At 37.7% G+C, this 26,353-nt stretch overlaps 2 protein-coding genes and 1 long non-coding RNA gene across 4 annotated transcripts in view; 1 reads left to right on the plus strand and 2 right to left on the minus strand.

Annotated features, from left to right (window-relative positions):
- Positions 1 to 2: 2 nt before the first annotated feature.
- Positions 3 to 5,201, minus strand: yif1b (Yip1 interacting factor homolog B (S. cerevisiae)). 2 transcript variants are annotated; one of them, XM_014995464.2, is made up of 8 exons: positions 5,024 to 5,201; positions 3,655 to 3,757; positions 3,402 to 3,534; positions 3,196 to 3,300; positions 2,749 to 2,885; positions 2,318 to 2,473; positions 2,143 to 2,236; positions 3 to 1,343 (listed from the first exon to the last, which is right to left on the minus strand). In XM_014995464.2, exons 1-8 carry the CDS (start codon positions 5,067 to 5,069, stop codon positions 1,188 to 1,190), a joined length of 930 nt encoding a protein of 309 aa, XP_014850950.1. In that variant the 5' UTR covers positions 5,070 to 5,201; the 3' UTR covers positions 3 to 1,187. The 2 variants fall into 2 exon arrangements, with proteins under 2 accessions (XP_014850950.1, XP_014850951.1); XM_014995465.2 differs by having other exon boundaries at positions 5,033 to 5,199.
- Positions 5,202 to 9,295: 4,094 nt separating this feature from the next.
- The window catches only part of LOC148155824 (uncharacterized), a 426,895-nt gene continuing 409,837 nt past the window's right edge, over positions 9,296 to 26,353 (minus strand). The window contains exon 2 of the long non-coding RNA XR_015765101.1: positions 9,296 to 9,545. This is a non-coding gene — a long non-coding RNA (uncharacterized LOC148155824). The remainder of the gene's footprint in view (positions 9,546 to 26,353) is intronic.
- LOC148155825 (uncharacterized protein C14orf132) lies at positions 14,035 to 22,299 on the plus strand. The gene is made up of 2 exons (XM_088012097.1): positions 14,035 to 14,040; positions 21,975 to 22,299. Exons 1-2 carry the CDS (start codon positions 14,035 to 14,037, stop codon positions 22,191 to 22,193), a joined length of 225 nt encoding a protein of 74 aa, XP_087868223.1. The 3' UTR covers positions 22,194 to 22,299.

Consider the following 26,353-nt stretch of genomic DNA (forward strand, 5'->3'; position numbering starts at 1 on the left):
GCAATGTCTTACAGTTCTTTATTTTGACAAAAAAATATTAAATAAACCAAGAACAGTGATAAAAAAAAAAAAGTACATCTATGTCCAACATGGTGGGGTGTAAATTCAGATTTGTTTCACAGGTCTGGGACAGCTATTTGTCTTTTTGCAAGAATTGAGTACATTTGGGGGGCATTTTCTTGTGCAAATGTAGCTACAGTTTTAAAAAAAAAACAACAAAAGCAAATTTTGACATAACTTTCAGTGTTCAGTCTCTTCATTTTATCTTTCCTTCTTCCAGTAAAACTTTGACCTTCAGTCAGCATCATAACGATAAAATATTCCATCCTTCTAGACAAAATGCTTCATATTTAAATAAGTGCTCATTAAAAATGTCATCAGTAGGACCGAAGGAGCTCATTTGAAGTTTTATGTCGATGTGAATTACACCCTGGCTGGAAATGAAACTTAATATTGGAAACATAAAACAAAAAATGTCTGATATTAAATTACATTTATTCAGCAGTAAACTTCTACAGTCTTTGTATTTTTTGCATCTAACATTGTTCCTTCCGGCAGATCTCTGTCCAAGACGTCCGCACACGTTACCGAACACAATCTAAAGGGTTAAACAGTTGAAGCCGCATTCGTCACGTAAACTTTTTCTCCACAGGATCTGACATATCTCATTAAACAAGCGACAGAAAAAGTTACACAAAACATTTAGGCAAAGCTGGCCAATCAGGGAGCAACCTGGATTAGAGTTTGTTCGTAGTATCAGGTGGAGGGGTAAATGTGAGGCTAATGTGCTTTCTTTGTGCAGTCTTTAATAAAACACCTGCGACGACCAGACGAAAATCTGCAACGTAGCGACTTAATCAGTTCACAGACGTACATAAATATTCATAAAAAAAATTTATAGTTAACATGCAATTATGCAGTAAAGACGCAGAGCAGTTAAAGCCACATGTTCTTGCTACAAAATCTGAAGACATTAAATGTAAAAAAAAAACAAAAAGGCAAAACTAACAACGTGGCTGTGCTCAGAGGTGGAGGCAGAAGTGTCTCACCTCTTCATTGTTTGGTAGCGAGCGTTTTGCCCGGTGACTTTAGCGATGTGGCTCTTTGTTTGAGGAGAGTCTGTGTTTCTGAGATGATGCCATGCAGACAGCAGAGTTCTTCTCCTGCAAAAGTGAGAGCTGAAGCTTCTATCTGACGAGGTGGTAGGTGAGCCAGTACATGAAGACGGGCTGCGCCGCTGCGATGGACATGGTGAGGTACATCCTCAGTTGGTTCCTGGCTCCTCTCACCAGCTTCCCTTCAGCCGCCGCCTCGGATAAGAGCTTCAGACGCAGAGTGCGGATCTGCTCGGAAACACGCGAAAACTTTGCTGAAGAACGAGGCGAGAAATGTTTCTACTCCCAAGTGAACCGATTGGCAAGTACTGTAATTTCAAAACTGTAATTCTCCTTGTGCTCTTGGGTGAGAAAGCAGGGAAAGATTTAAGGCACTCTAACCAGTCCGCCTGAGTAATAGCTCAACAAAAACAATCGGTCCTGACTGAGATGCCTTGGCATGACTGAAACAAGACTGTTCATGCTCAGAAACTCTCCAATGTGGCTGAATGAAAACGGTTTCTCAAAGACAAGTGGGTGAAATTTTCTCCACAGCAGCGTAAACGAGACATCGGCCATTTTTACACTTAAAGGCAGCTATTATAAACCAGAGGTAGAGCAAGAGCAACTTTAAGGAGCTTTTCTATTTTCACATAAAGTCAGACTGATGTAGATAGCTTTTTATCTTTATGCATTTGTCTACTATAGAAACTAGTTTCACAATCTGAAACATTTAGGTTGTGACAAACAGGACAAATCTTTAAGCAGGTAAAAAAAAAAAAACAATAAAGCTGGAGGAGAACATGATGAGAACAGTGTCAAATCATTGTAATTACATTGTAACAGTAAAATGTATTAAAGGTAATAATGGGGGTTCAAAATAAATCCAGAGCAGGATAAAAAAAAAAAAAGAAACAATCCTGCAACAGTCTGTAACAACATTTGCCATGAACATGCTAGGTATAATGTCTGAACTGCGTCTGGCACGACCTGGAGTATGAGGCGGAGGTACAAGAACCGGAATTATTTAAAAATGCTTCAGACTCACCATGAAGACAAAGATGGCGGCACAACACCACAGCAGGGAGAGATAATATGCTAGCTTTCCAAACAGAAGACCAGCGACGACGCCTAAAATCATTCTGGAAAAGCAGACCATCTGGTGGTTAACTAAAGATACTGCAGAAGAAATAATGTTGACACAAATATGCACCAGCACGTACCCGACATATTTGTATCCTGAAAAGGCTAAAAGGTCTATGGTGGTGAGGTCTGTGTTGACGGTGACGAGGTAGAGTGAAAGCAGGACGGCCAGGACCTCCATGATCAACCACACCAACGCCGAGCTGGCCTGAACTCCCAGAAGCTCTGGGGAAAACCTGAGGAGCAAAGTGACATAGTCACAGTGATATCTTCAGTCAGCCTTTATCAGCTCATTACAATAAGTCATATTTGTGGTTTTAGCTACTAAAAAGACTATTATTCCAAAATAATCAATCGGCTGTAGGTTGCCATTGAGATCAGTTGTATTGTCAAAGTCTCGTAATGGAAAACCTCACCCCACCCACCAGATGCGAGAATCATTTAACTCATTGTTTGACACAACAATCAGCAGCTGCAAACTGCAGCTTGGACACAAGTAAGGCTTCCGTACCTGTTCTGTGTGCCAAGAGCCAGACCAGCCACCAGGATGTATGTGATGAAGCCCATAGTAGGAATGTAAAGGTCAGGAGCGTTGACGTCAAAGCGTGGGGCAACGGGGATGTCCTGCTGATAACTCACCTCCCAGTTCTGCAGGAGAAAACAAAATTCACACAGTTATCAGGTCCGTTCTAATTTGCCTCAAGTGTTTTATGGCTTATGTTAAGTCGTTTGTAACAACAGCTAGGATTGTTAAGCAAACTTTAAATACAAAAGAAAGATGTTCTGGTTTCTGTAAGTCATGCTAAAACGACATGGAACGTGGAACGCCATACATTCATAAAAATAAGTTTTTACCCCCAATCTTGATTTAAATCATTTATTTCTAACTACACATGTCCATCAATTACAATTCAATAACTGCCTGGAAAGCTCGTCTTAGTAGAAAACACGAGCTTACCTCATGCATGTAAGGAAAAACTAAAATTCCAAGCTTCTTTCCGACGTACACCGTGTCAACAGCAAAGTAGTATTTCAGCTTGGATATGGGAATAAACCTGTCCAGCTGAAACACACAAAGACAAAGAAGTGCACACTTTATTTAATGTCCCTGCAGTACATTTCATTAGAGCCATGCTGATCAGCTACATCTGTAGCCAGTCTTACGTTTTTGTCCACCATTTCCCTCCCCTGGGATGCCAGTGAGCTGCCGTAAGCCATGGCCAGGTTGGACATGGGGTCCGACAGGAGGGACTGGCCAGGAAGTCCTCCTGCTGCTTGAGGGCCAGCCTGCTGATTTCTGTCAATAAATTAATGAAATATGAGAAGAGCCAGAAACCAAAATCCAATTTTATCACTTTAGTTGCCGATTCAACAACTGATTCAGTGAAATATAAGTCAATCCGAGGACAGATCCCACCTGTAGACTCCTTGAGCCCCAGGCCCTGTCGCACTTGTGTCGTCAAACAGCTGGCTGCCATCTGACCCGTCCATTGAGCTGTTCCTCAAACGCATATTATGCTCTGTGGGATATATATATATATGGTAAACAGGGATTAATTAAATTGCTTAATTTGGAGTTAAGCAGAATCAGCAACTCAAGCAACAGTCAGACAAGACGTTTAAAATAACCCCAGCATGCACTTCTTCCGATTGCTTATAGGCTCTAAAGCACGGATGTTAAACTCCCGTCATTGCTGGCTGGTGTCCTGTAATTTTTATTTATTTATTTTTATCCATCCCTCCCTTAACATATCCCTGAGGACTAGTGGTGTACAAACTCTACTTGCTGATAGCATACTGGCCATTTGGGCTCAACTGTACACATTGAAGAGAAGTGAATCCAGCATGGAGCCAAGACACTAACTGGTTACAAGTCTGCAAAAGATGAGTGATGTAGGGTTGACAAAAGCAGTTTTAGATTAAGTTGAGGGGGTGCAGGGGTCCTTTTTAATAAAAAATATTGGCTGATGAACTAAACTCAGTAAGGACAATAGTATTTGTTCAATAAAAACAACCTTGAATATTGAGACAACATATCCTTGTATATACTTGGTACATTTAGCCAGCTGAATTGACTTTAAACACCTTTAATTCCCACAACTGATGTGGTTTTACAAACTAAGACGCCTCAGATCACAAACAGTGGAAGAGACATTCAGTGAATAATGAAATAATTAAGTCAGAGATGAGTTTAGCTCAATTTCTAACCACAGTACTTAAAACTGAGAAATCCCCCGATATTGTGCACCCACAGTGCATGTAGTGAATTACTTTGTTTACATGCGCTACAGTACTGTTTGTCAACCTTTACAACTTTGTGCTACTGAACAAAATAGCAAGGTTTAATCAAGCACAAGAGTTGTTTTGACCAGATCCCAAACAGATTGAGAATTGGCTTGAGAACTTTGAGTTTAAGTAATTTGGCGCACATCTGTAGCCATTGCTCATTGTCAGAAATAATGTTATCTCACACTTATAACAAAGCGACAACAATCACTATCACAACAATGTGTACATCTCTGTAGTGACGCTAGCTGGTTTAACCGGTTTTAAAATAAATTAGCTGGTTAGTAGTGTTGACAAAGATGACAAATTGTTAGTGAAGCCGTAGAAAACAAAACGATTATAAAAATTACTTAGAATAGGCATTTTACGAGTTGTCTGCGTATAAGTTCAACTTATTGTTAGCTTCAACCCGGTACAACACAGAGCTAGGTGTAGAAAGCTAGCAGCAGTCTCCAGTGGGCATGCTAGTCTACTTCTCTATTCGAGTCGAAATCACGTACGTAACTTACGCTGTCTGAACCCACTCTGTGCGGCGGTATACTCCATCTGATTAGACCCTACAGGAGCAGCAGCTGTCAAAAATATCTAACTGGAATCAGATGGAGTTAAGACAAGTCAGCGAGCTGCAGGGGGAAGTGATTCATAACATTTACACGGAAGTGAACGTTAGGTATTCTAAGAGCCGACTCTAATCGTCGAGTCAGTTGAAATAAATAAAAAATACTACCGCCATCTAGTGTTCAAAAGGGTAAACTTCAACTCTGTATGAGTTCAGAGCCTGTTTTGGGCAATTTGCCCCAAAAAGTAGCATCTTTTAGCAACAATTTCGAGTACAATGTATTTTCAAATATAAATAAATGTATATGGAATTAGAGAAAGTTTGCCTGTCAGGACTCTTTTCTTTTCCAGTCACCCTATAGTTATGTGTTGTTTTTTTTGTTTTTGTTTTTTTGTTTTTTTGCCCTGTAAAAAATTGGAAGTGTTACTTAACAGCTGGTAAAAACCATGTTCAGAAGTAATGATGAGATGTAAGGGAGGAGATTCCCTCCTTAATGCAGGGCAAATCATGGCGAGAAAAGGTGTCTCCCTACATCATAAGCTTCCTATAATAATCCTAAACTTTAAGAGTTTAGGATTATTTTTGTCACGCACAGATAATCAAAGCTGTCAAGATATCATCATTTGACTCATGTGATACCATATAAAGCTAATGGATAAGAAGTAATATGATTACAAACAAGGCAGACAGGGAACTGGAACACTTCTTGTTTTATTGTATCCTTAAGGCACTGATCAAATGATTAAAGCAACCGAGCTGAATTAGTCATTTAGGTCACTGTTTAACTAGTCAATTATTGTATAAGGACATGCACTGATGATGTTGGACGTCATGCTCAAGCTTATAATGTTGGCTTATTGATTAATTATTATAATAACTGATACGCTATGGTTACATGAGATTATCATGTAGCCAGAGTGCAGAACTCTGAGATTCATTGTGGCTTAATGCTATTCAATTCAGTTCAGCTCAATGAGGTGAGCGGTGAGGGTAAATAATAAAACAGTGTAATAAACCAAAGAATTATTCTCCTTCTTTTCCCATCCCAAGGACTAGTTCCATATAGGTTTTCTGCAGTCCAAAAATAGGTTTTATTATTGAAGAGAAGAAGATTATATGCCTCTGTAGGCAAACCACAAACATAGCCATCTTAAAGCTGTGGGGATCTTACCGAACTGTGTTGCTATGTAAAATATTTAATAGTTACAGAAAAGAGAGAACTTTCAACAATTTAAAAAATATATTCATCAGTCATTTTACAGGGCAACAGATGACAGCTTTACATGTTCAATTAGGAAAACACTAGGGAGTGATGAACTAAAACTTCTGATTGTGATTCTTAAAGGTGTTGAAAATATTATTTTGTGCTGCTGTCTACATTTTGGTTAGCTCTGAAATGTGTGGCATGTCATAGGTATTGAGAACGTAAAGAAAACACAAATCCTTCAGAAATGTGAGAATTCCAAACTTTTCAATGAGATTGATGGGGAGAGAGAGAGAATTTGCAGCAGCTGACCTGTCATTCTGCATCATGCATCACTGATTTATATTATACCTCTAAAAATAAAGGGCTTAGTTTTTAAATCAGAGGAACATATTTTTCCTGTAACCTTTGCCTGTATGATTACTTGGACCTACCGTGAAATACGCTATGGACTAAATAATCAACGATTCACATCAAAAACACAGCACTACAGATAAATAGTTCGTTAAAGACTGATAAAACACATGAAGTTTGTGGCTGTAGCGTGACAAAAATGTGGAAAGGGTCAAGGGAAATAATTATTTTTTCAAATGAAGATAAATAATACATCGGGTCTGCAATGAGGATTATGAGATCAAACATAGTGGTAAGACTGCGAAAGGAGTTGTGGGAGTGCAAAGCGCACTTTCATGTCAAAACTACCAGCATTAATAATTTTGTACAGTTTGCATATCATGCTACACATGAAACATCCCTACCTCCCCGAACCCGAACCTCCACCCCTGAGAGAGAGATAGTGAAAGATATGCTGAGTAAAGAAACTCTTGAAGCATGAAAAAAAATCATGTCATTGTGAATCACAACCACAACAACATTCTCCACCACACAGAGGTGCAGCTTTGCAGACCATCATCATCATTATCATCCACTTCTTTGACTTTCTGTTTTGCCAGCACTTAATTTTTTGTGGCCGACGCTATAATTTGTTCGCACTGAGGTTGGAAATTGTTGAATAATGGAGCCATCATTGATGCCAGTGCAGGTAAGATATAAAAAAAATGCTAAAGAAGAAATTTAGAAATTTCAGCAAATGCTTTGTTTCAGTATTGGTTCTGCCACTATTTACTGCATTTTCCTTTGGCTATGTTGATGTTTTTTTGGGTCCGACACTCTGGTCCAGCTGAGCATTCAGAGACTCAGATGTGTCAAAGTAAACAAACTGAAATCATGAAATAATGAGACATCTGATCAGTTCTCAGTATCAGTCTGCAGAAACAGTACCACAATGAATACATTTATATGTTAAAGTAACTGGATCTTCTTGTCAGAAACCAGTGATATAATTGTAAGTGGATTGAAAAAGACTTTATGTTATGAAGAGCAAAAAAGACAGTCAAGGGAGAATGTGTGTTTTAGTCCTGCTGGGGGAAATGAGGTAAAAGAATAAGAGTTTAGTAATGAATAAGATGGAGAAGGTGATGACATGATGTGTTACTGGGGACATCTAGTGGCGGTGATGAGAAACACTTCCAAATCAAGACTTAAATGCGCAACAACGTAACAGAATAAAACAAAAATGAATAGTTTAACAAAGCAGATAAAATCTTATTTATCATAATATAAATATCTAAACACATCCTAACCATTCAAAAGTGTCTCTTTTGAATGTTTAATATCAGTTTTCATTAAAAACTAGAACATAGCAGTACCGAACACTAAATCATAGTTTTAAACCTAATCCAGCTCCTTGTAGGTATGTACTTTTTTTGTCTTTTTGGACTAAAGCAAATTGATTTTAAAAGGCTTTTTTAAACCAGACTACTGACGACATCTGCCAGGGAACAGAAGTGTTTTTTATCATCGAAACCCTGCTGTCTGGGTAATTTGCCTGCTTGTGTGTGAAATTACAGCATCTGCTTGTTTACACTGTGAAAAATAAAAGAAAATGTTCTGACAGGGTCAACTTTAAACCTTTTGGAAACAAACATTTTGACCTAAATATGCAAAACTGGAGACATAAATTAGCCCCACTTGTGGCCCCGACTAACACTGAGATGTAAAAATTTGATGGCAAAGTTAATATTTCATGACTTTACACTATCAGCAGAGACAAACTCTGCTGCAATAATGACTTAAAGCTTCTAGACAGACTTTTCTGAAACATGAATCTGCTGTGCTAATGTAACTTTTCACCTATGGAACAAAACATTACTGCCAGATCTTTATTTTCTGTAGATGTGACATGTATCTGGTGACCCCACAAATAGCACAGAGCTTATGAGAGTATTAATTGTGCTGGTGATTTTTTCCCCCAATATATGTTTTCATTCAATTAATTTTAAACATGTTTACTTGCATTTTCTTCTAAATGTCGTAAATAGTTTTGCATGGATTCTGGAAAATTGTGCAAAAATATAACACATGGAAGCAGTTTATGAAGAAGACCGGACAGATATTAGAACTGCTTCCCATTACTTCCCATCCAAAATAACCACCAGGCAGAAAGATTGTATGAGCACAACACTAGCAGCAAGTCCCTCCCTGCGTGCACCTGCAGCACAACTTACAGATTCACCATCACGCTGGCAGACATCAGAGGGAGGAAGCAAGAAAATGTGTCAGTGCTCTTCTATTACTACCTCTCTGGTGAATCATGTATCTATTGAAGGTCATGGAGGGTTATAGTTAGGGTTAATAAAATATAACATTTACTAATTTTACAAGAATGCACAGAAACAAATAAAATGGAGAAAATCAAACTGGAATGTAATATATTCCATAATCTTCATTTTTCTTTAGCTGACCCCTTTGCAGCTCCAGTTAAGCTTGAAGGTTTCTGATTTATTGCCAAAAATTCAAGAAATTGTTCTCAAGAAATATTGATGGGCCTGCTCCTTATGCCTCTTGTGAGCTCACTGACCTGAATACATACAAACCAGAATTAACATATTTTTCCCTTTAGTGTGGTAGTGTATGTATGAAGAGCCATTTCAGCCAAAATTCAATAAATTTCTTCATTTTCATCCATCCATTTTCCTTCACCCTTGTCCCTCAGTGGGGTCGGGAGGGGTGCTGGTGCCTATCTCCAGCTCACGTTCCGGGCGAGAGGTGGGGTACACCCTGGACAGGTTGCCAGTCTGTCGCAGGGCAACACAGAGACACACAGGACAAACAACCATGCACACACACACTCACACCTAGGGGCAATTCAGAAAGGCCAATTAACCTGACAGTCATGTTTTTGGACTGTGGGAGGAAACTGGAGAACCCGGAGAAAACCCATGCATGCACAGGGAGAACATGCAAACTCCATGCAGAAAGACCGGGGCCGGGAATTGAACCCAGAACCTTCTTGCTGCAAGGCGACAGCTCTACCAACTGCGCCACTGTGCAGCCCTCATTTTCCCATTTTAATTTATTTATTTTTCATTTATCCCTTTACTATTTATCTTTTTCATTTCTCTCTTTTTCATTTATCCTATTTTCATGAACCCTTTTCCAATTTTCCATTTCCATTTATTCTTTTTAAATGTTATATTTTCATTAATTCTTTTTCTTTTATTCTGTGTGAAGCTGAGGTTGTTGGAAATGTGTAAATGTGCTATTTAAATAGACTTTGACTGGACTTGGGGGAAAAAAAAAAAAAAAAAACCCCAAAAAGAAACAAAAGCATTTTGTGATTTCTGGCATTTATCAATCCATGCTAGTGAAAATTTACAACAGAAAAACCTTCTGAAAGCGCTTCATCAAAAACTTCTAAAATGTGTAGTAAAAAACAGATGAGGTGTTCAAACTGAGAGGCATTACTCTTTCATTTTCTCTTGTCTGCCCCGTGCTCAAAATGTGAACCCTGCCCGACTGAAAGAGTTTGATGAAGAGCTTCATCTGATAGCCATCTGTTCCCAGACAGTTAATCAGATGTGCTCAATGCTTGGTCTTTAATCACCCTGAACTATCTGTCTCAGAGCAATCTGAGGTCAGCACCGTAACTCTGTTACTTATTTAAACTTTAAAGTAAAGCATAAACTTGTGTTGTGATTTTCTAAAAAAAAAAATTTAAGTTGAGACTGCCGGAGCGATTCTTGCGCTGATGATGGATGTCCCGCTTTCTCGGCATGAAATGAGCCATAAAAATATAGTCAGCATCTTTTTTGACGTGCATATGTACGCAATGTGCCTTCATTTCAGATTTATTTTCTGGTTCTTATTATGATAGTAAGGATCATAAGGATTGATGCTATTTCTGTGGTTTCTTCTTGAGCAGCACAATCTCCAGGAGTGAGATTATCTTGATGTCTCCTTTCTATTCTTATCCTCAAGTCCCATGTCAATGCAAGAGAGGGTTTAATTAAGAAATGTCTATCAAAGTGTGTATAATGTGGTCTTTGGTCACATTATTATCTGATAAAGAGTTTATTGATGAGCTTCAGGTAGACAGCAAATCGGATCAATCAGGAGCAGGTCTTTCTTCCCAAGGTAATCCAAGAATTAGTTTTATATGTTTGCCAAAAAGACCAGCATCCCTGTCTCATTAACCTCTGACAGTTTCATGACATGAATGCTTTAAAAGGTGCATTTTGTGTTTACTTGTGTTGTCTTTGACTAACATTTTAATTGGTTTGATATTTTGAAACACTTAAGAGTGAAAAACACGCAAAAAATAGGAAATCAGGAAGGCGGAAACCAATTTTTTTCTGCACCACTGTATGTAGGCCTTCTAACAAAGGTTATCTTGTCTACTTTTCTGTCTACTTTTGCTCTATGAGCAAGCAACAATTTTAAGCTATGTATACTGTATATTTTTTTTATTTAAAGTGTCTTCTGAATTTACTACTGCTTAATATAATTTTCCTTAAATTTTCCTATAATTTTCCTATGTATGGAAAAAATAATATTAACAGTCAAACACTTTTCTTAGTATCTTAGCAGCCAGATAGTGACCACTCTGTGTAGTATTTGCTCATCTGACTTTGTCACATGCAGCAAGAACCCATTTATGGAAGATACCAGTAAAAGCAATGAACACCCTTTATACATGACACAAGTAACTGATACATAATTCATGCAGATGGAAGATGTGTTTTGGTTCCCGACCTTTTAGGTGGCAGCACTGCCGGGATTCATGAGATTATCAAGAATGTGAAATTATAAGAAGCAACATAGTTATGAAAAAGGTTCTTTGTCTTTTATTCACAGGTAATATCTGGTACCTTTTGATCAGAGGATCTGCATAAGTTTGAATAATACGATCCTTCTGTTGCATTTATTCCTTGGGTTGTTTGGTTGCAAGTTTCCTCATTCACTAAACCCTGGAATTCATTATATATTAATAGGACAACATTAAATGTTTCATAGGTACAATTTTGTTTAAAAGGGCTATTTTTGGAACGGTTTCTTCTTGAATGAATAGACCAAAAACAGTTACACAACTATGAAATCATATGCTGTTCTGTTTTGCTTGGTTTGTAGCGCAATCAAAAATAAATGTCCTTTACGTTTTATTGGAAAACTAGAGTCTCTGATAAAGAAACCCTGAGGTGAGCGTCTCCTGTTATTATCTTATCAGTTTATGTTTTTACCTCATTATCTTTATCATCTCGGCTTTATTTCTAAATGTCTGTTCTTCTGTTGTCAAGATGTTTATGAATGCGGTGATGTCCCAAAACACGCAACCAATGAGAGTTGTTGTGCCTGAGAGCGTAACATGGGCAATTATATATACACTGCTCAAAAAAATAAAGGGAACACTCAAATAACACATCCTAGATCTGAATGAATGAAATATTCTCATTGAATACTTTGTTCTGTACAAAGTTGAATGTGCTGACAACAAAATCACACAAAAATCATAAATGGAAATCACATTTATTAACCAATGGAGGCCTGGATTTGGAGCCACACACAAAATTAAAGTGAAATGTTCCCTTTATTTTTTTGAGCAGTATAAAAAAAAAAAAAAAAAAAAAATATATATATATATATATATATATATATATATATATATATATATATATATATATATATATATATATATATATATATATACTATCATTGGTTGGTTGTAAATTGAAGTTTTGTTTTTGTTTACCAGCCAATTTTCCCACTCTGTACTATATAAGCAGCAATATCACCAGACCAACTTAAGTCTTAGTGACCCCAGAATTTAGTTGAAGACAATGTCTTGTTTCATGTGTCCGTGCAGTGATGTGTGTCCTTTTTTACCCTTTGCAAGTCCCTCATTTTGAACTCACTTGCCCTCGTTTCCCTGTAGCGCTTGCTCCCTCCACCGCTGGCAAAAAGCCAGTCTGCTGAGACTCCTTGAGGACTTATTGGTGCTCCAGCATTTTCTTGTCAACATATGGCTCGATAGCTTAAAAGTTATGAGGATCACTTGAAGCTGCTTCTGCTTTTTGATTTAATTTACTTGGTGTCCATTATTTCAGGGCAAATGCCCATCTACTGTGACTCATTTGAGTTTAATCAAATTTCATATTATGCATCACAAATGCGCACAGCAGGCAGGAGAGACATATTAAAAAGGACACTATATTAATAAAACATTTACATTTTCTTTTTTTTTAATCAGATGACCATTTGCATGATTATAAGGTGAAACAGAAGAGAATGGAAGTTACGTGTGTTCTGGTATACTGACATATTTTTATGTTTCTTAAATGGTTTGCATTCATTGATTTATCATGTTCTCATTTTACATTTTAATTGTGTATTTTCTAGCGTATTTATTTTGTGGAGCTCATCAGATTTTGTCAGTGGGTAGGAGCTATTGGTCCAGGTTCGCTGAAGCAGAATAAACATATTTGTCACAGGTCATAGAGAGGATGCTTCAATGCTCTTGAACAAGCAATTCTATCGTACTTATATTGTACATATTAAACAGGCTTGCATCATGTGCCGGTCAGAAGTAACATACAAGCACGTTTCCTAATAAATATCTAAATAAGCATGGAATAATTTGGAACGTTTTACCATCTTCGTTTTGGCCTTTCTGATGTATATTTCCATTCTCTTCATCTGCATTCTCTCTGCATCATTCTCTGAGTTTCCCTTTTTACAACAGATGTTCCACAAAGAAGAGGAACATCTGGCTGCTGGGAGGCTGTTTGTTCACCCTTTCATGTATCTCTTTTCTGTCCTTGATGTCTTTTTTTTTGTCATCTTCTTGTTTTTTTTTTGTTTTTTTTTGCTTCATGTATTTCTGCAGAAATGGTCAAATTTGGAGGCCCTGTAAATATTTGGAGACTTGAAAAAGAAAATAAAAACTGTAAAAACATAAACAGTCCTTTTTAAAACAAAACAAGCAAACCCAAAAACAAACAGCAAATCAGAGCTATTATACAGAAACACACATGTTCACTCATGTCTGTGATGCACTCTTATGTTATGTAGGACACTACAAAACAAACATGAGCAATGCTATGCAGATACACATAAATGTGGAGCATTTTTTTTTTAAATTATTATTATTATTTCAGTTACTTTTCAACTGCAAGTGCACAGGGTCCCATTTGTGATCTCAGAAAGGCAGATTTTTATTTTTTTTTTTTGCGACTGAAGCTTTCTTGGTCCACGGCTCTGTGGGACTCGGTGTCTGCGTGTCTACTCACCAATGTCACGGAGGATCGTTTGGTCACACAGAAAGCACATTCAGCACTGTTTGTGTTGTGACTCGCAGTGATTCACTCATGACAGCGCAGAGCCGAACAGCTCCCCTTCCTCTTAACGCCAGCATGAAGGTTTTCTTTTATATCTTTGTTCCTTCCACAGATGGAACTTGATCATGAGAAACCGCTGCTCTCAGGCTCTCCCCACTGCTTATAGAAATGAAATACCCGTTTATGACAATTACATAAATAGATATTTGACTGCAATTTGAAAACAAATCAATTAAATGTGCATATTTAAAATGAATATGGTTTATAAGACTGTTTGTTAAAGACGGACAATCGATTACCAAAAAAATCTATCTTGTAATTCTGTATTTATTTGTCATTGATGTAGCTGCTGTCTGCCAGAAACATCTGGACTTTGTTCCTCAGCTCACCATTACTAAGGTGAACGTGCTGCACCTTGGTAAACAGTAAAACATACTGCCTTTTGAACATACCTAAGTAATGGGCTTCATAAAAGCATACCATTTACTCTGTTCTACGCCTACATTTTATAGCAACTGAAGGAAGCATAATTACTTGATTGTGTTATAAAATGGTAACTCTGTGCCTGGAAAATACATAATAGCCCTCATTTTAGGTGTGCTACTAACAGCGCGTAATAAATGCTAAACAAATTTGTTTACTAACAGACGTTGTACAGTATTATGTGTAAGAAAAATGTAATGAGAAACAAACAGAAGTGCAAAAAAAAAGCATATTATCTCAATTGTCTCAAACACGTAAATGCCACGCTCAGTTTTCTTTCTTGGTAAGAAACCTTCCGCATTTTCTTCTGGTCAGAGGATTTCTTGTCTATTTTCTCTAACTCCGGACTTATAAATTTTAATGTCGGCTAAAGCTTTAAACACAAATAGAGCACACCTTTCAAACAAACATACATCGCAAGAACATCATGTTCTCTGTTGTTTTTTTTTTCTTTATGAGAAAACACGGCAAGCTGAAGAAGTCTGAGCCCCGATGTTCGTCTGACAGTATCTGAGATGGCATTTTCCAAACCAACAAAACTTTGACTTAACCCTTTAACTCAGATATGTTACATTGTTGACTAATTCATTTGTAACTTTGGATAGGAATGTTTAATGTTTTAGCATCTTTAAAAAAGCCTGTAGGTATTGTCATTCAAAAATCATAAAAATGATAGAAACGCTCCAATACAAACGAGATTAAAATCAAATACCCCACACTCAGTTTTGCAGCCATCCTCCTAAAATCCTAATGAAGGACTTTAATTTTTTTTATGCCATAGGTCACATTACATGCCAGCACTGCTCAATTAGATGTCACGCCTCCTCTGATTACGCAGAAACATAACGTCGGGTCAACACATGCACACATGAGCAAGGTTACTTAAGGTTGACTGGCTCATTGTGAATGAAATAAACATCACATATGCATCTGTGTGTAGAAAGTTGTAAGAGATGGTTTCACACCTGCATGTAAATTATACACACGAGACTTACTTTTATTGGGAAGATGTATTTACCTGACCTAAAATCTGGGATCTAACAAAACTCAAGCTATAAATTCAATTGTAACCGTTGCACTGATGTCAGTCTGAGCTGTTTCCAAACACTTAAACTCGTCTTCTGGAACTGACTCAATTCACCGATTGTGTCCAGACAAATCCACAGGATGTTCACGAATCTCCCCTCACACACACACACACACACGCAGACACGCACACACACACGCACACACACATGCGTTAACAGCAGTACTGTCTCACAGCAGGATCTGTCACGCACACTCATGATCTCACAGTGTATGCTCTGGCTATAACTGGGAGCGATGTCTCTCCCTCTTAGTGTACACTCCAGCTATCTCCCTCTGTCTCTCAGATGGAGTTATGTCTCTCACTCTTATGAAGCGCTACCCTAGCCCCGTCTGTAGATGCTCCCACTCCAAGTCAGAGAGTCGGAGGGGACGCGCTGCAACGCAACAACTCATCTCTTTCTTCTGACAGCAGCCGGCAGTAGGTGGAACTCTTTTGGTATCTTTCTTTCTAATTTATTTACTTATTTATTTATTATCAGTATCTGTCTCATGTTTTAACATATGCAGCATGAGGTGAGGAACAAATTTAAAACCAAATTTCACATAGCAGATGTCCTATGTGAATATACCTTTGTTAAATCTAATTGCATATTAATTGCAGTTCTTAATCCTGACAAAAACAAGCAGTGTGAGATGCCTTCTATAGAGGAGTTTTACATTAGACATGCAAATATCATGTGGGCTTCATTACTATGCAAAGCAGAACAAAAGAGAGGATGTTACTGCCAATAAAATGTTTTTCAAAGGAATATGATTACATTTTATTTCTGTTACTTCAAACTGTAAAACTTTGCATTAATTGAAATAGCCCTTTCTTTCTTTCTTTCTTTCTTTCTTTCTTTCTTTCTTTCTTTCTTCTTCTTTTGTTTTTGCATAGTTTCTTTGCTTTAGATTTCCAGAAGTGACTGATGCAAAGGTCTGCCTTCATAGTTTTCATCAATTGCAGTTTCTGAGTGATTAGTGAATGATAAGCTGCCTTAATTTACTGCATATTATAAATTGTATTTATGCTTATTTGTTACTTTTTACACAACAGACAAGCAAAAAAAACAAAACAAAACAAAACAAAAAAACAAAACAAACAAACAACAACATAAAAACAATCAGATAATTTTATTTAATCCTTTTTGGGGTTTTGGGGATCTCTTGTATACTAAGCAAGTTCACTTGAGTCATGCATGTTTGTAGAATTATACAAAAAAATATTTTGAAAATATTGTCCAACACCTCTAAAAACTGGTCAGCTGCAGCCATGTTGTTAAGAGGTTGTGAACTCTGTTTCCATTTAAAAAAAAACGAAGCCGTGGCGGATGCAAAAGAGGTCAGTTACTTACATAACTAACTTAAGTCTGTGTGAACAGATTGCTGCTTTCCTACACAGCTTAGTGTTGATACTCAGTGCAGTGAATTTAAACATGTTTTTATGTCCGTCTGTCTGGAAGTGCTCCTCTTCATTTTTTGTTAGATCATACACGGAAGTGAAAGGCAGTGAGCTATTCACATATTATTGAAATTATTCCTTTCAGAAAAATTATCTAATAGATGTCCAACCTGAAAATCTGGTGATATTTATTTGAGTGAGGTCGGAGGGGGTGTTTACAGGTATATTGGCATAATAATTTGGAACTGGTGACTTTCAAAACTTTACAGAACTGCACCACGCGACTTAGGTAATTATGCATTAATGGAGGGCTCTCCATTAGTCTATTACATTATTTAGATTTAAAATAATAAGACTGTCCCAATTTAGCTCAGACACTTTAAAATTCCTTGAATTTTTTCTGTATTTCACTGTGTTTTCAAAATACACTCAAAAGCTGGTAAAACTTTTATTGGTACACGAAGCTGCAAAGACACTCTTGTTAAGAAATTGATGGTTCAAAACACGGGTTAAGTTGCTAATATATCAGTAAATATAAATTCCTTATGACCAGTGGATGAAACTGCTTGTATAAATTATCGTTTTATCTGAGCTGCAGTATGCAGTAATGACAAAGCAGTGATGGAAATTGTGCATTTAGCCCTTTGAAAGCAGACAATGTCTAAAAGCAAACCTGCGGTTTGTATTCCAGACGTGTGACTTAGTAAAGCTCGTACGTGCTTCTCTCTCTGGAGGTTCTGTTGACGACCTTTGTTGCCTCATTTCCAAACACGACTCTGCCCTCAGGCGGAGTCTTACATATAAAAGTAAAGTTCAGTGTTCTCTCTTTTTCAACACGTTTCTTTTTTGCTCTAATTTTCTAATTTGAGGTGAATTTTTTTCCAAATGATCATTTGAAGACAGGAATTATGTCCCTTATTTACCTTATAAAAACTAAAGTGAGGCATTTTAAGATAAATATAAAGTTTAATTAGCCAGTCTGAAAATGATTTTCCCAGACTTCACAAGAGGATATAATTAGTACAAAAGTTTGTACTAATTATACAGTTATGTAAGGATATAATTAGGACAAATGTCTGTTGTTTTTAAGCAAAAGAATTATGCATGCAACATTCAAGTAAATGTCAGATTATCTGACAGTGGAAGGGATAACCTATTTGTGGAAGCACAATGACAGACAATCACATCAGTAGGATTTTATAGATATCATGAGAGATTTTCAATTCTCTTAGCCACATTAGTTTCCATTGGTTCCCATGTATGGTATTTTATAATACATATTAAAATGTATCCATTTGTTTATTTTATACACGCTGTTTAAGGAGCTCCTCCGTTCATACGCCAACACAAACAGAGTTGGGAAATTAAATTCTGATTTTCCTCAAAAGCGTTTTACAAAAATACAAAGTTTTCAGAAAGCGGATCGCAAATTTTGCCCCGTGTGAACTTTGGCCAATCAGGTCACAGACGGCAGGAAGGACGGACAGTGAGCAGTGAGATTCACGATTCTCATTTGCCATTGGTTTGAATCATGACGGGCGAACGGCTTTTAGCAGATTTCTGAGGAATGCAACTAAGATGAAAAAAGAACAAAAGCAAGATCAGACAGAATAAGAACGGCAATGGTTTCAAACCTTTCTTTGTCTCAGAGATTTACTCTGGTAACATAGACAATGATTGTTTTCAGAAAATAACCTGATACAAGTATATTTGTTTTCCATGTTTTTATCGAATTGGTTTCCATGGCTGCCACTCATAAATGCCAAATTCTGCTTGTATCTCATAACATGATACGATGACAGTACATGCAGTTTTGGAGCATAAAGAAATCCATTAAGTGGACAACATTCTAACTTCCTTCCTCTGGCATTGACTGGCAAATTTAAACTAGGATTAGTCCTAGTGTAAATTTATGCCTGGTTTTCTGCCTGGATGGAGTCATGAAGATGCAAATGTTAACACCCAACTGGCAGCTTTCAGGTGGCAATGAAGGAAATCACCGTTTCTGATTGATTACTAAATACTTGAAAGAGTCAAATCTGGACTAAGAGCTACACCATGTCATACTGTTGTATATCTAAATTGTGTAGACGCACATATTTAAGTAGTTTGAGTAATTCCAGATCACGTCACGGCTGATGAAGATGAGCTGATGAAGAAGCCATTTCTCTGAAAGCAACAGTTTGACAATGCGCACAGAGATGAAATACATAAGATTTGGAGATGCGTCCCGTGGTCTGATGACACTAAAATTGGACCGTTTGGGTAATTATAAACTGTTACATTTGGAGGAAAAAGATGGAATGTGTGCAAGCCACGTAGCACCAGCCTAACTGATGCCGCCACCCCCAAAGTTTGGGGGTAGGAGCGTTTACAGTTTTGTTTGTGCTTTGCTGCTGGAGAGGTTTGTGCGTTCCTCAAATTAGATAGCGTTGAGGAGAAACAACTTTACCACCAACCTCACTGATTTAAACCAGCTTGGTCACGAGGAATCGGCCAAAATTCCAGGAAGTTCAGGAAGTTTTTGTAAGAAACTTGTAGGAAGGTACCCAGAACATTTGACCCAAGTCATAAAATTTTAAAGCTTCGTCTACCAAATGAGGAAATGTGAGGTTTCTGTCTTATCACGACCCAGTAAACCATTGAGGATTTTCAAACTGACCCTCCCAATAATCACATATTGCATAAAATGGAGTCCCAACAAATGTGACACACACACTTCAGAAAATGGAAATAACTTTTCCATGTTTAGACTTGCGCTGCCTTCACTGCAGCGCAAGATTTTCAAATTGCCAGCATACGTGGCAAGATGAATCTGTAGCTGAGTCTCTAACTTTGTGTCTTTGTAGCGATAGGTGATTAATGCAGGCGAACATTATAGCCTTGGCTTGGAGAATCACCACTTTTAATCACTTAAAATACATTTATTTTAAGTGATATGCTCTTTTTTAAAATGACTCAAAATGATTACTGCAGGTCTTTGATGACAGAATCCTGTTGGTTCTAGTTAGCCTTCGTCTTCTTCGTAAACGGCTTCACTTGGGTCTTGCTACAAAATGATCCAGAAGTCCAGGATTTCAACTATGGCTCAGATGTTTGCTGGCAGGCTAAAGGAAACATCACAGCAAGACCAATTTGTTTAAAATCTAAGGAAAAAAATTACGAATGAATGTAGTTAGACGTATCTGCTGACATGTGCCTGCCGTCACATCAACATGTTGTTCAATATGATATTAGTCCAATAAGACAATATTAGTTTGCCACCAATGTTGCTATCTTATTGGTGGCAAACTTTTTAATATTGTTAATTAGTGTAAGTGTAACTAAGTACAACAGGTTTGTGTTTGTATTAAAGACAATTTTGCGATGCATTTTTGAGAAGCTGCAAAAAGTTACAGAGGATTAAATGCACACATTTATGCTTTAAACTAAGTGCCTGCGTACCTGTATTTAGATCCAAAGAGATTACAGAAACATATATAAGTCATGAGCTGTTTAGTATTAAAAAATAAACACATGAATAAACACACTTATTTCTTTAATGTGGATTTGTTTGGAATAGAAAACGATCGATTGGTTCTCTTTGCTGTGTTTGCGCCCGTCTCTGTGGCTTTAAAGATTCTGCATGTGAAGCAACTCGCTTTGTTTATCCCTCAGAGATATTTCCCTCTATTCTCTGTCCTGAGACCAGACACAGCTGTCTTAGCCCTCTAACCACAATATGTCATTATTTAGACATTACACTGCTTCCCAAATTTTTTTATTTCCCCCCGCCCCCCGAATATGTATAAAAAGAGAAAAAGGGTGTTTTATTACTGTATCCAAAGATGTAGTTGGTAAAAGCAGGAACACATTTTCATAAACGTGAACTTTTCTTTACTTTTGAGGACACAAACTCGTGGGTCCTATCAAAGGTACGTTTCTCTCTACAGTGAATGGTGGCGCAGTGGTTTCATCTGTCACCTCTGTTTATATCACCACTGGGGTGTAGAGGTTGTGTGGTGCCTCTGTGCCTCTGCGGCTTTTATCTGGGTAGTCTGACTCAGTGAAAAACATCCAGGGTTGGTTAACTCGCAGTACTAAATTGATAGTTGGTGCAGTTTATTGGCAGAGTTTTAGTAGCACATAAAGTAAAGTAGTATACAAATGGGTGTTTTTTTTTTTGTTTTTTTATTTTTCAACAGAATTGTTCCTACCAGAAAGCTAGTTAACTTCCCCAAATTGTATAGCTAGAAGAGCAGAGAAGGAATACATTTCTGAGGAGCGATACTTGAGAAAATATAAACAATGAAAAAAAATGTGATGGCAAACATATGGCTGCTGTTTTGTTGTTTTTATTTTTATGAAATGCATAGTCTAAGCATTTCATGTTTTATTTGACAAAATATGGTGACTGGTAGCTAGTAATCAGCACTAAATCCATCTGTAGTTTATGTTCTTATCTTCAGTTTTAATTTGTTTTGGTTTAAAATGCAACTTCTCTAGACTATATGACGCACTATATTATTAAACTATAGTGTTTCTTTTTTCTTTTTTAGCTTTGAAATGAGTCATCTGCCAGAACTGAGTCCCAATTTGATTTGATAACCTGTCCCCTAAAACAGGAAAAGATTTAGCGTTTGTTTGTGAAGATGTATCTCCCTTGACTCATAAAGCTGCAGCATTCAGTAAACTTAGATCTGGAGTCTGGTTACAATGTTTTAATGCAAATAATTTGGTGAAATGGTTGGCAAATGGTTCTGTTTCTTTTCTGTTTTCATTAAACTTACTCATAATACAGCTCCTAACATATTTAGAGGAGTTCCAGTTAATTGTGTTTTGGATAAAACATTAAAAAAAAAATAAAAAAAAATAAAGTTTTGCTGGGACTGGGAGCTGCAGCAGCCAACACAGTCTTTCAAAAGAAATACTTCCAACATCATTTTAAAGTTAGATGTTCAAATTTGCAGCTATTTTTCCTCAAATGATTTTGACTTTCTTCCTAATTATAATTACAGGGCTCTTACACAGACGGCCAAAGTCACTCTGACTATTAAATATCTTACGTCTCTTTTCTTCACAGCATTTTCCGGCTGTGAGCAGGGCCTTCATGGATTCTCCTTACAATGGCAACGCGTCCTTGCAGACGTCCACCTCCAACCTCAACGCCAGTTACTCTCGACCCTCAGAAGCCGAGGACGACGGAAAAGTGTCCAGCGACACCATTTGGCTGTGGATCGCCGTGCTTGCAACCATTGGGAACATAGTGGTGGTGGCCGTGGTGTGTGCCTGTGCCTTCTGACACAGAAGAGGAGCAAGGCAGGAACATGACTGTCATCAAACGTTCAAACCTTCTTTCATTTACTTCCTTTCTTGGTTAAAATGAAAACAACAACAAAATAAACGGGGTGAATAAACGGGGCTGCACAGTGGCACAGTTGGTAGAGCTGTTGCCTTGCAGCAAGAAGGTTCTGGGTTCAATTCCCAGCCCTAGTCTTTCTGCATGCAGTTTGCATGTTCTCCCTGTGCATGTGTGGGTTTCCTCCAGTTTCCTCCCACAGTCCAAAAACATGCCTGTCAGGTTAATTGGCCTCTCCAAATTGCCCCTAGGTGTGACATTGTGTGTCTCTGTGTTGCCCTGCAACAGACTGGTGACCTGTCCAGGGTGACCCCGCCCCCCACCCAGAAAGCTAGCTGGAGATAGGCACCAGCACCCCACCAAGGGACAAGGGTGCAAAGAAAATGGATGGATGGTGAATCAATGCAGAGTCATTGATTTGTTTATTTTCATGTGGGACCTTTCATAGAAATATCACTCGCTAACCTTTTAAAACAGTAATAGAACATATGAACATTTGAACATTAGCTTATTCGAAGCAGTTGTGAAATAAAAGCAATAAAATGGCTCGGACATACTTTTAATAAAGTGCAACAACTAAAATAACAGAAATAGGTAGAAACTTCAACACAAGGATATATCCTTTGTGACATATACAGTCATTTCATTTTCAAGAACATATATTCACATCAAACTCTTAAAATTAAGTCTGTAGATATTGGTTAGTTTTTGTATAATTTATTCAACAATGATGTTGACCCAGCTTAAAATGCATATTTTTTTCCCCCCAGAAATGGTTCAGCCTGTATTTGGAAGAACATGTCTCCAGGTTTGCCCTTTATAGCTGAACAATAACCAGGTCACAGAAAGGTCGCTTTCAGTTTCCACATGAGCTGCTTATTAAAATTTTTTTAAATGAGCCCAGAGCAATTACCTGCATTTTTTCCCCCTCTTTGTCACAGGTATCTGGTTCAAAACAAAATGTGACCTCAGAATAAGAACATCATGCATCTGCTGGTTATGCAAACAAGGTCACGGTTTTACAAATAAAAGGTATATTAGTCCATGAGTTGCTGATTGAAGCACACGTTTAACAGATGCCGGGATTAGAGTGGATGAAACCTCAATCTCTTTGAAATTAGAAAACAGGACATCATCCAGTTATGGTATTAAGTATTGAAACAGTTTTTGGAAATTCAATGCTTCAATTAATGAAAACATTAAACTCCATCCTGTTTATTTCTTACTGTTGTTTATTCCTTTAGTTTTTAGTGTTACTTTTTCAGCATCCTAAGTAATATTTTCTTGACTCACTGCACAGTTGGCCTGGTTGAGTTTGAAAGACTTTTCGCTTCGATTGCTGCTCGTCATTTTCCCGCAGTGACTCAATGACCTTACAAAGCAGCAAATCCTGATCATAACAGCTGCATAGCTACTGTGTCTGCCATGTTTTTTGTTTCCTGCAGTGTTGCATGCCATTCACTTTATAATGTCATTGTTGCTGTAAAGTTCTCCTCTGGATTTTCCCCAACTGGACTAGAGCGGTGCATTGTTTTGGGGGATTAGAGGGAGAATTGTATTGCGTTTGTTTATAAAAATCATAAAAATCTGTAATTATCATTTGAAATCCATGTGTGTGTCTTTCATGTTAGTAAAGCAGCAATTGTGCAATTCCACTGAGAGAAAAACATAGATTTGGAAAAATTATATGCTGCCTTTCTGATTTAGCCACATTTATGCAAATAAACCTTCAAGGGAGGCCTGATCTCTACCACATTTACAAATCATTAAGTAAAATCGACCAGTCTGACAAAACGAAGTAGGCTGAAGGTCCTCAAAAGAAGCGAAAGAACGTGGGGAACAAAGTTATTGATAGCCTCATTTCTACGGCTTTAGGACTCCAGCGAACCAAAGAGACATTATCCAAAAACAATAAGAAAGAGCACATCAGTGACTCATACAGGAGGTCACAAAAGAAGCCATCACAACATCTTCAGCACTACACAGTCCTTCAGAACAGCGGATAAGCTTGGTCTGCTAAAATTAGTCCAAAACACAGCAACAGGGTCATATTGCCAACTCCAACCACACGGCCACGAGGAGATTTAAGGAGGAGTAGAAAAAACAAAAGAGATGGATTAGCAGTGCACATCAACAACTAAATGTGCCATCCAGGACACGTTGCAGTGGAATATGATCTCTGCTGCCCAGACAATGCGCTGTTATGTAATGACAGTCATGTGACTCTTCAGTCAGAGGCCTCCTCAGATTTGTTGCAAGACTGACTGCTACTGGAGGTCCTTCCTGCCCACAGCACCGACACCCTCAACAACGTTTCAGATAGTTGGATTTTAAAAGTTACAATAACAATTAATTCCCCATTGGAGTAAAAACATATTTTTGAATGTAAGTGGGTTGAATTAAGAGCACTTATGATATAAATGAATTCATCTTAGTTAGATTTTAAAATGTGTTTGATGATCTGAAACAGAATTGGGGGGGATAAAAGCAAACAGAACAAATGTGTAAGGGAGAAATATTTAGTTACAGTATTACACATCAAAGAATTGAGAAAAGCAACTTTTTCCATTTTCTGTATCTGTGGCCTTTTATTTTCTGTTTCTCAATATTTCAGCAAACTCAAAATTTTTCCAGCTCACAAAGTTCAGCTGACACATTTTGCCTAAAAGGAGACTAAGGTCCACTTTAAAAAAAGCCAAATGGATAAAAAGCAATTTCCCAAAGACAAATGGCTCAATTGAACTGTGACTTATTGAAATTTAACTAGCAAGAAAAGGTTCACATAGGGGCACATCTCTGTGTTAGGGTCACTTTTCTCCTCGTTATTCGAATACGCGTATCATTAAAACTTGTGCTGTCACTCGAGTTCAGGTTCTGTCCAGATCAGGGAGACTATTAGCGAGGATGTTAGTTTTCAAACAGCCAATGTGGAAGAATAAATGAAAGAAGACACTGAAGGGGAGAGATGTGGCGGAGACACGAGAATAATGAGGCAAGACTAAGTCACAGGATATCTAAAAACAATGGGAGACTATTTAAAACTCTGCTCGTTTAATCAGATGAACTCTTGTGTCAAGAAGCACTTTGCCTTCAGTACCACAGGGAAACCATCAGAGGAGCATAAATGTTGTTGGATCTTTTGCTAGAGATGTTAAGATGACCCAATTCTAGTTACAAGAATCTGATTTAAATGCGAAGTGTTCCTACTCTGATTCAACCCAAATGTCCAAGCATCAGCTGTGAACGGTGACCTCTACTGAAAAAAGCCAAACCGGTTTATATTAATATTGAGAACTTTGTGCTAGACAGGAAGTGAAGGGAACACACTTTATGCACTTTTTTTGTAATATACAACCAGAATCTTTGAAATGAGTATCGTTAACATGGATGCATTTTAGTTTTTCAACAGATGAAAGCATTTCACTTTCAGTTTGACCAGTACTCTGTTGCTCATCTCAGATTAATGAGCTGCAACGCACCTCTAGAGCATCCCATCCATATTGAGTCATGTCCTCAAATTACGTACGACACAAGACATACGAGGTCTCAAATGTGTATGCACTTCATTACGATTAACGTTTAATGACTTTATAAGAATATGTGGATGTAAAATCTTATTATAGGAGCTGGCAACCTGCCCAGGTGTACCCCGTTTCTTGCCCAATGACTGCTGGAGGTAGACACCAGCTCCCCGTAACCCTGCAAGGATGAGGGCGTTTAGGCTACGGTGCCTCAGAAGAGACACAAACAAATGCATGCAAATGAGAACATTCATATTTGGAGGCAAAGGTCAGTGACTGATGTTTACTCTTCAACAATGAGAGTTAGAAAAAAAACCTAAAATTACAAAAACAGGAAGCACTCATCCTATCATCTCAATGTGAGAAGGACATCCGATTAGAGAGGGGAAAATAGAACAGAAGAATGATGATGAATTAGAGGAGACAGAGGAAGAATACGAGGTGGTGTGAGGAAGATATCTGAAGAAAAGTTGTCATCACAGACTACTGTACGTCAGGATGACAGCGAAGGAAATTGAAAGGGTTATAATTTGAACTTTAAGGATGTAATATGAAGAACAGTGAGGGAAGAAAAGTAAAGAG

The sequence above is a fragment of the Poecilia mexicana genome, unplaced genomic scaffold, assembly GCF_051168715.1.
Source record: "Poecilia mexicana isolate PSO_F unplaced genomic scaffold, ASM5116871v1 scaffold_13, whole genome shotgun sequence".
Classification (NCBI taxonomy): domain Eukaryota; kingdom Metazoa; phylum Chordata; class Actinopteri; order Cyprinodontiformes; family Poeciliidae; genus Poecilia; species Poecilia mexicana.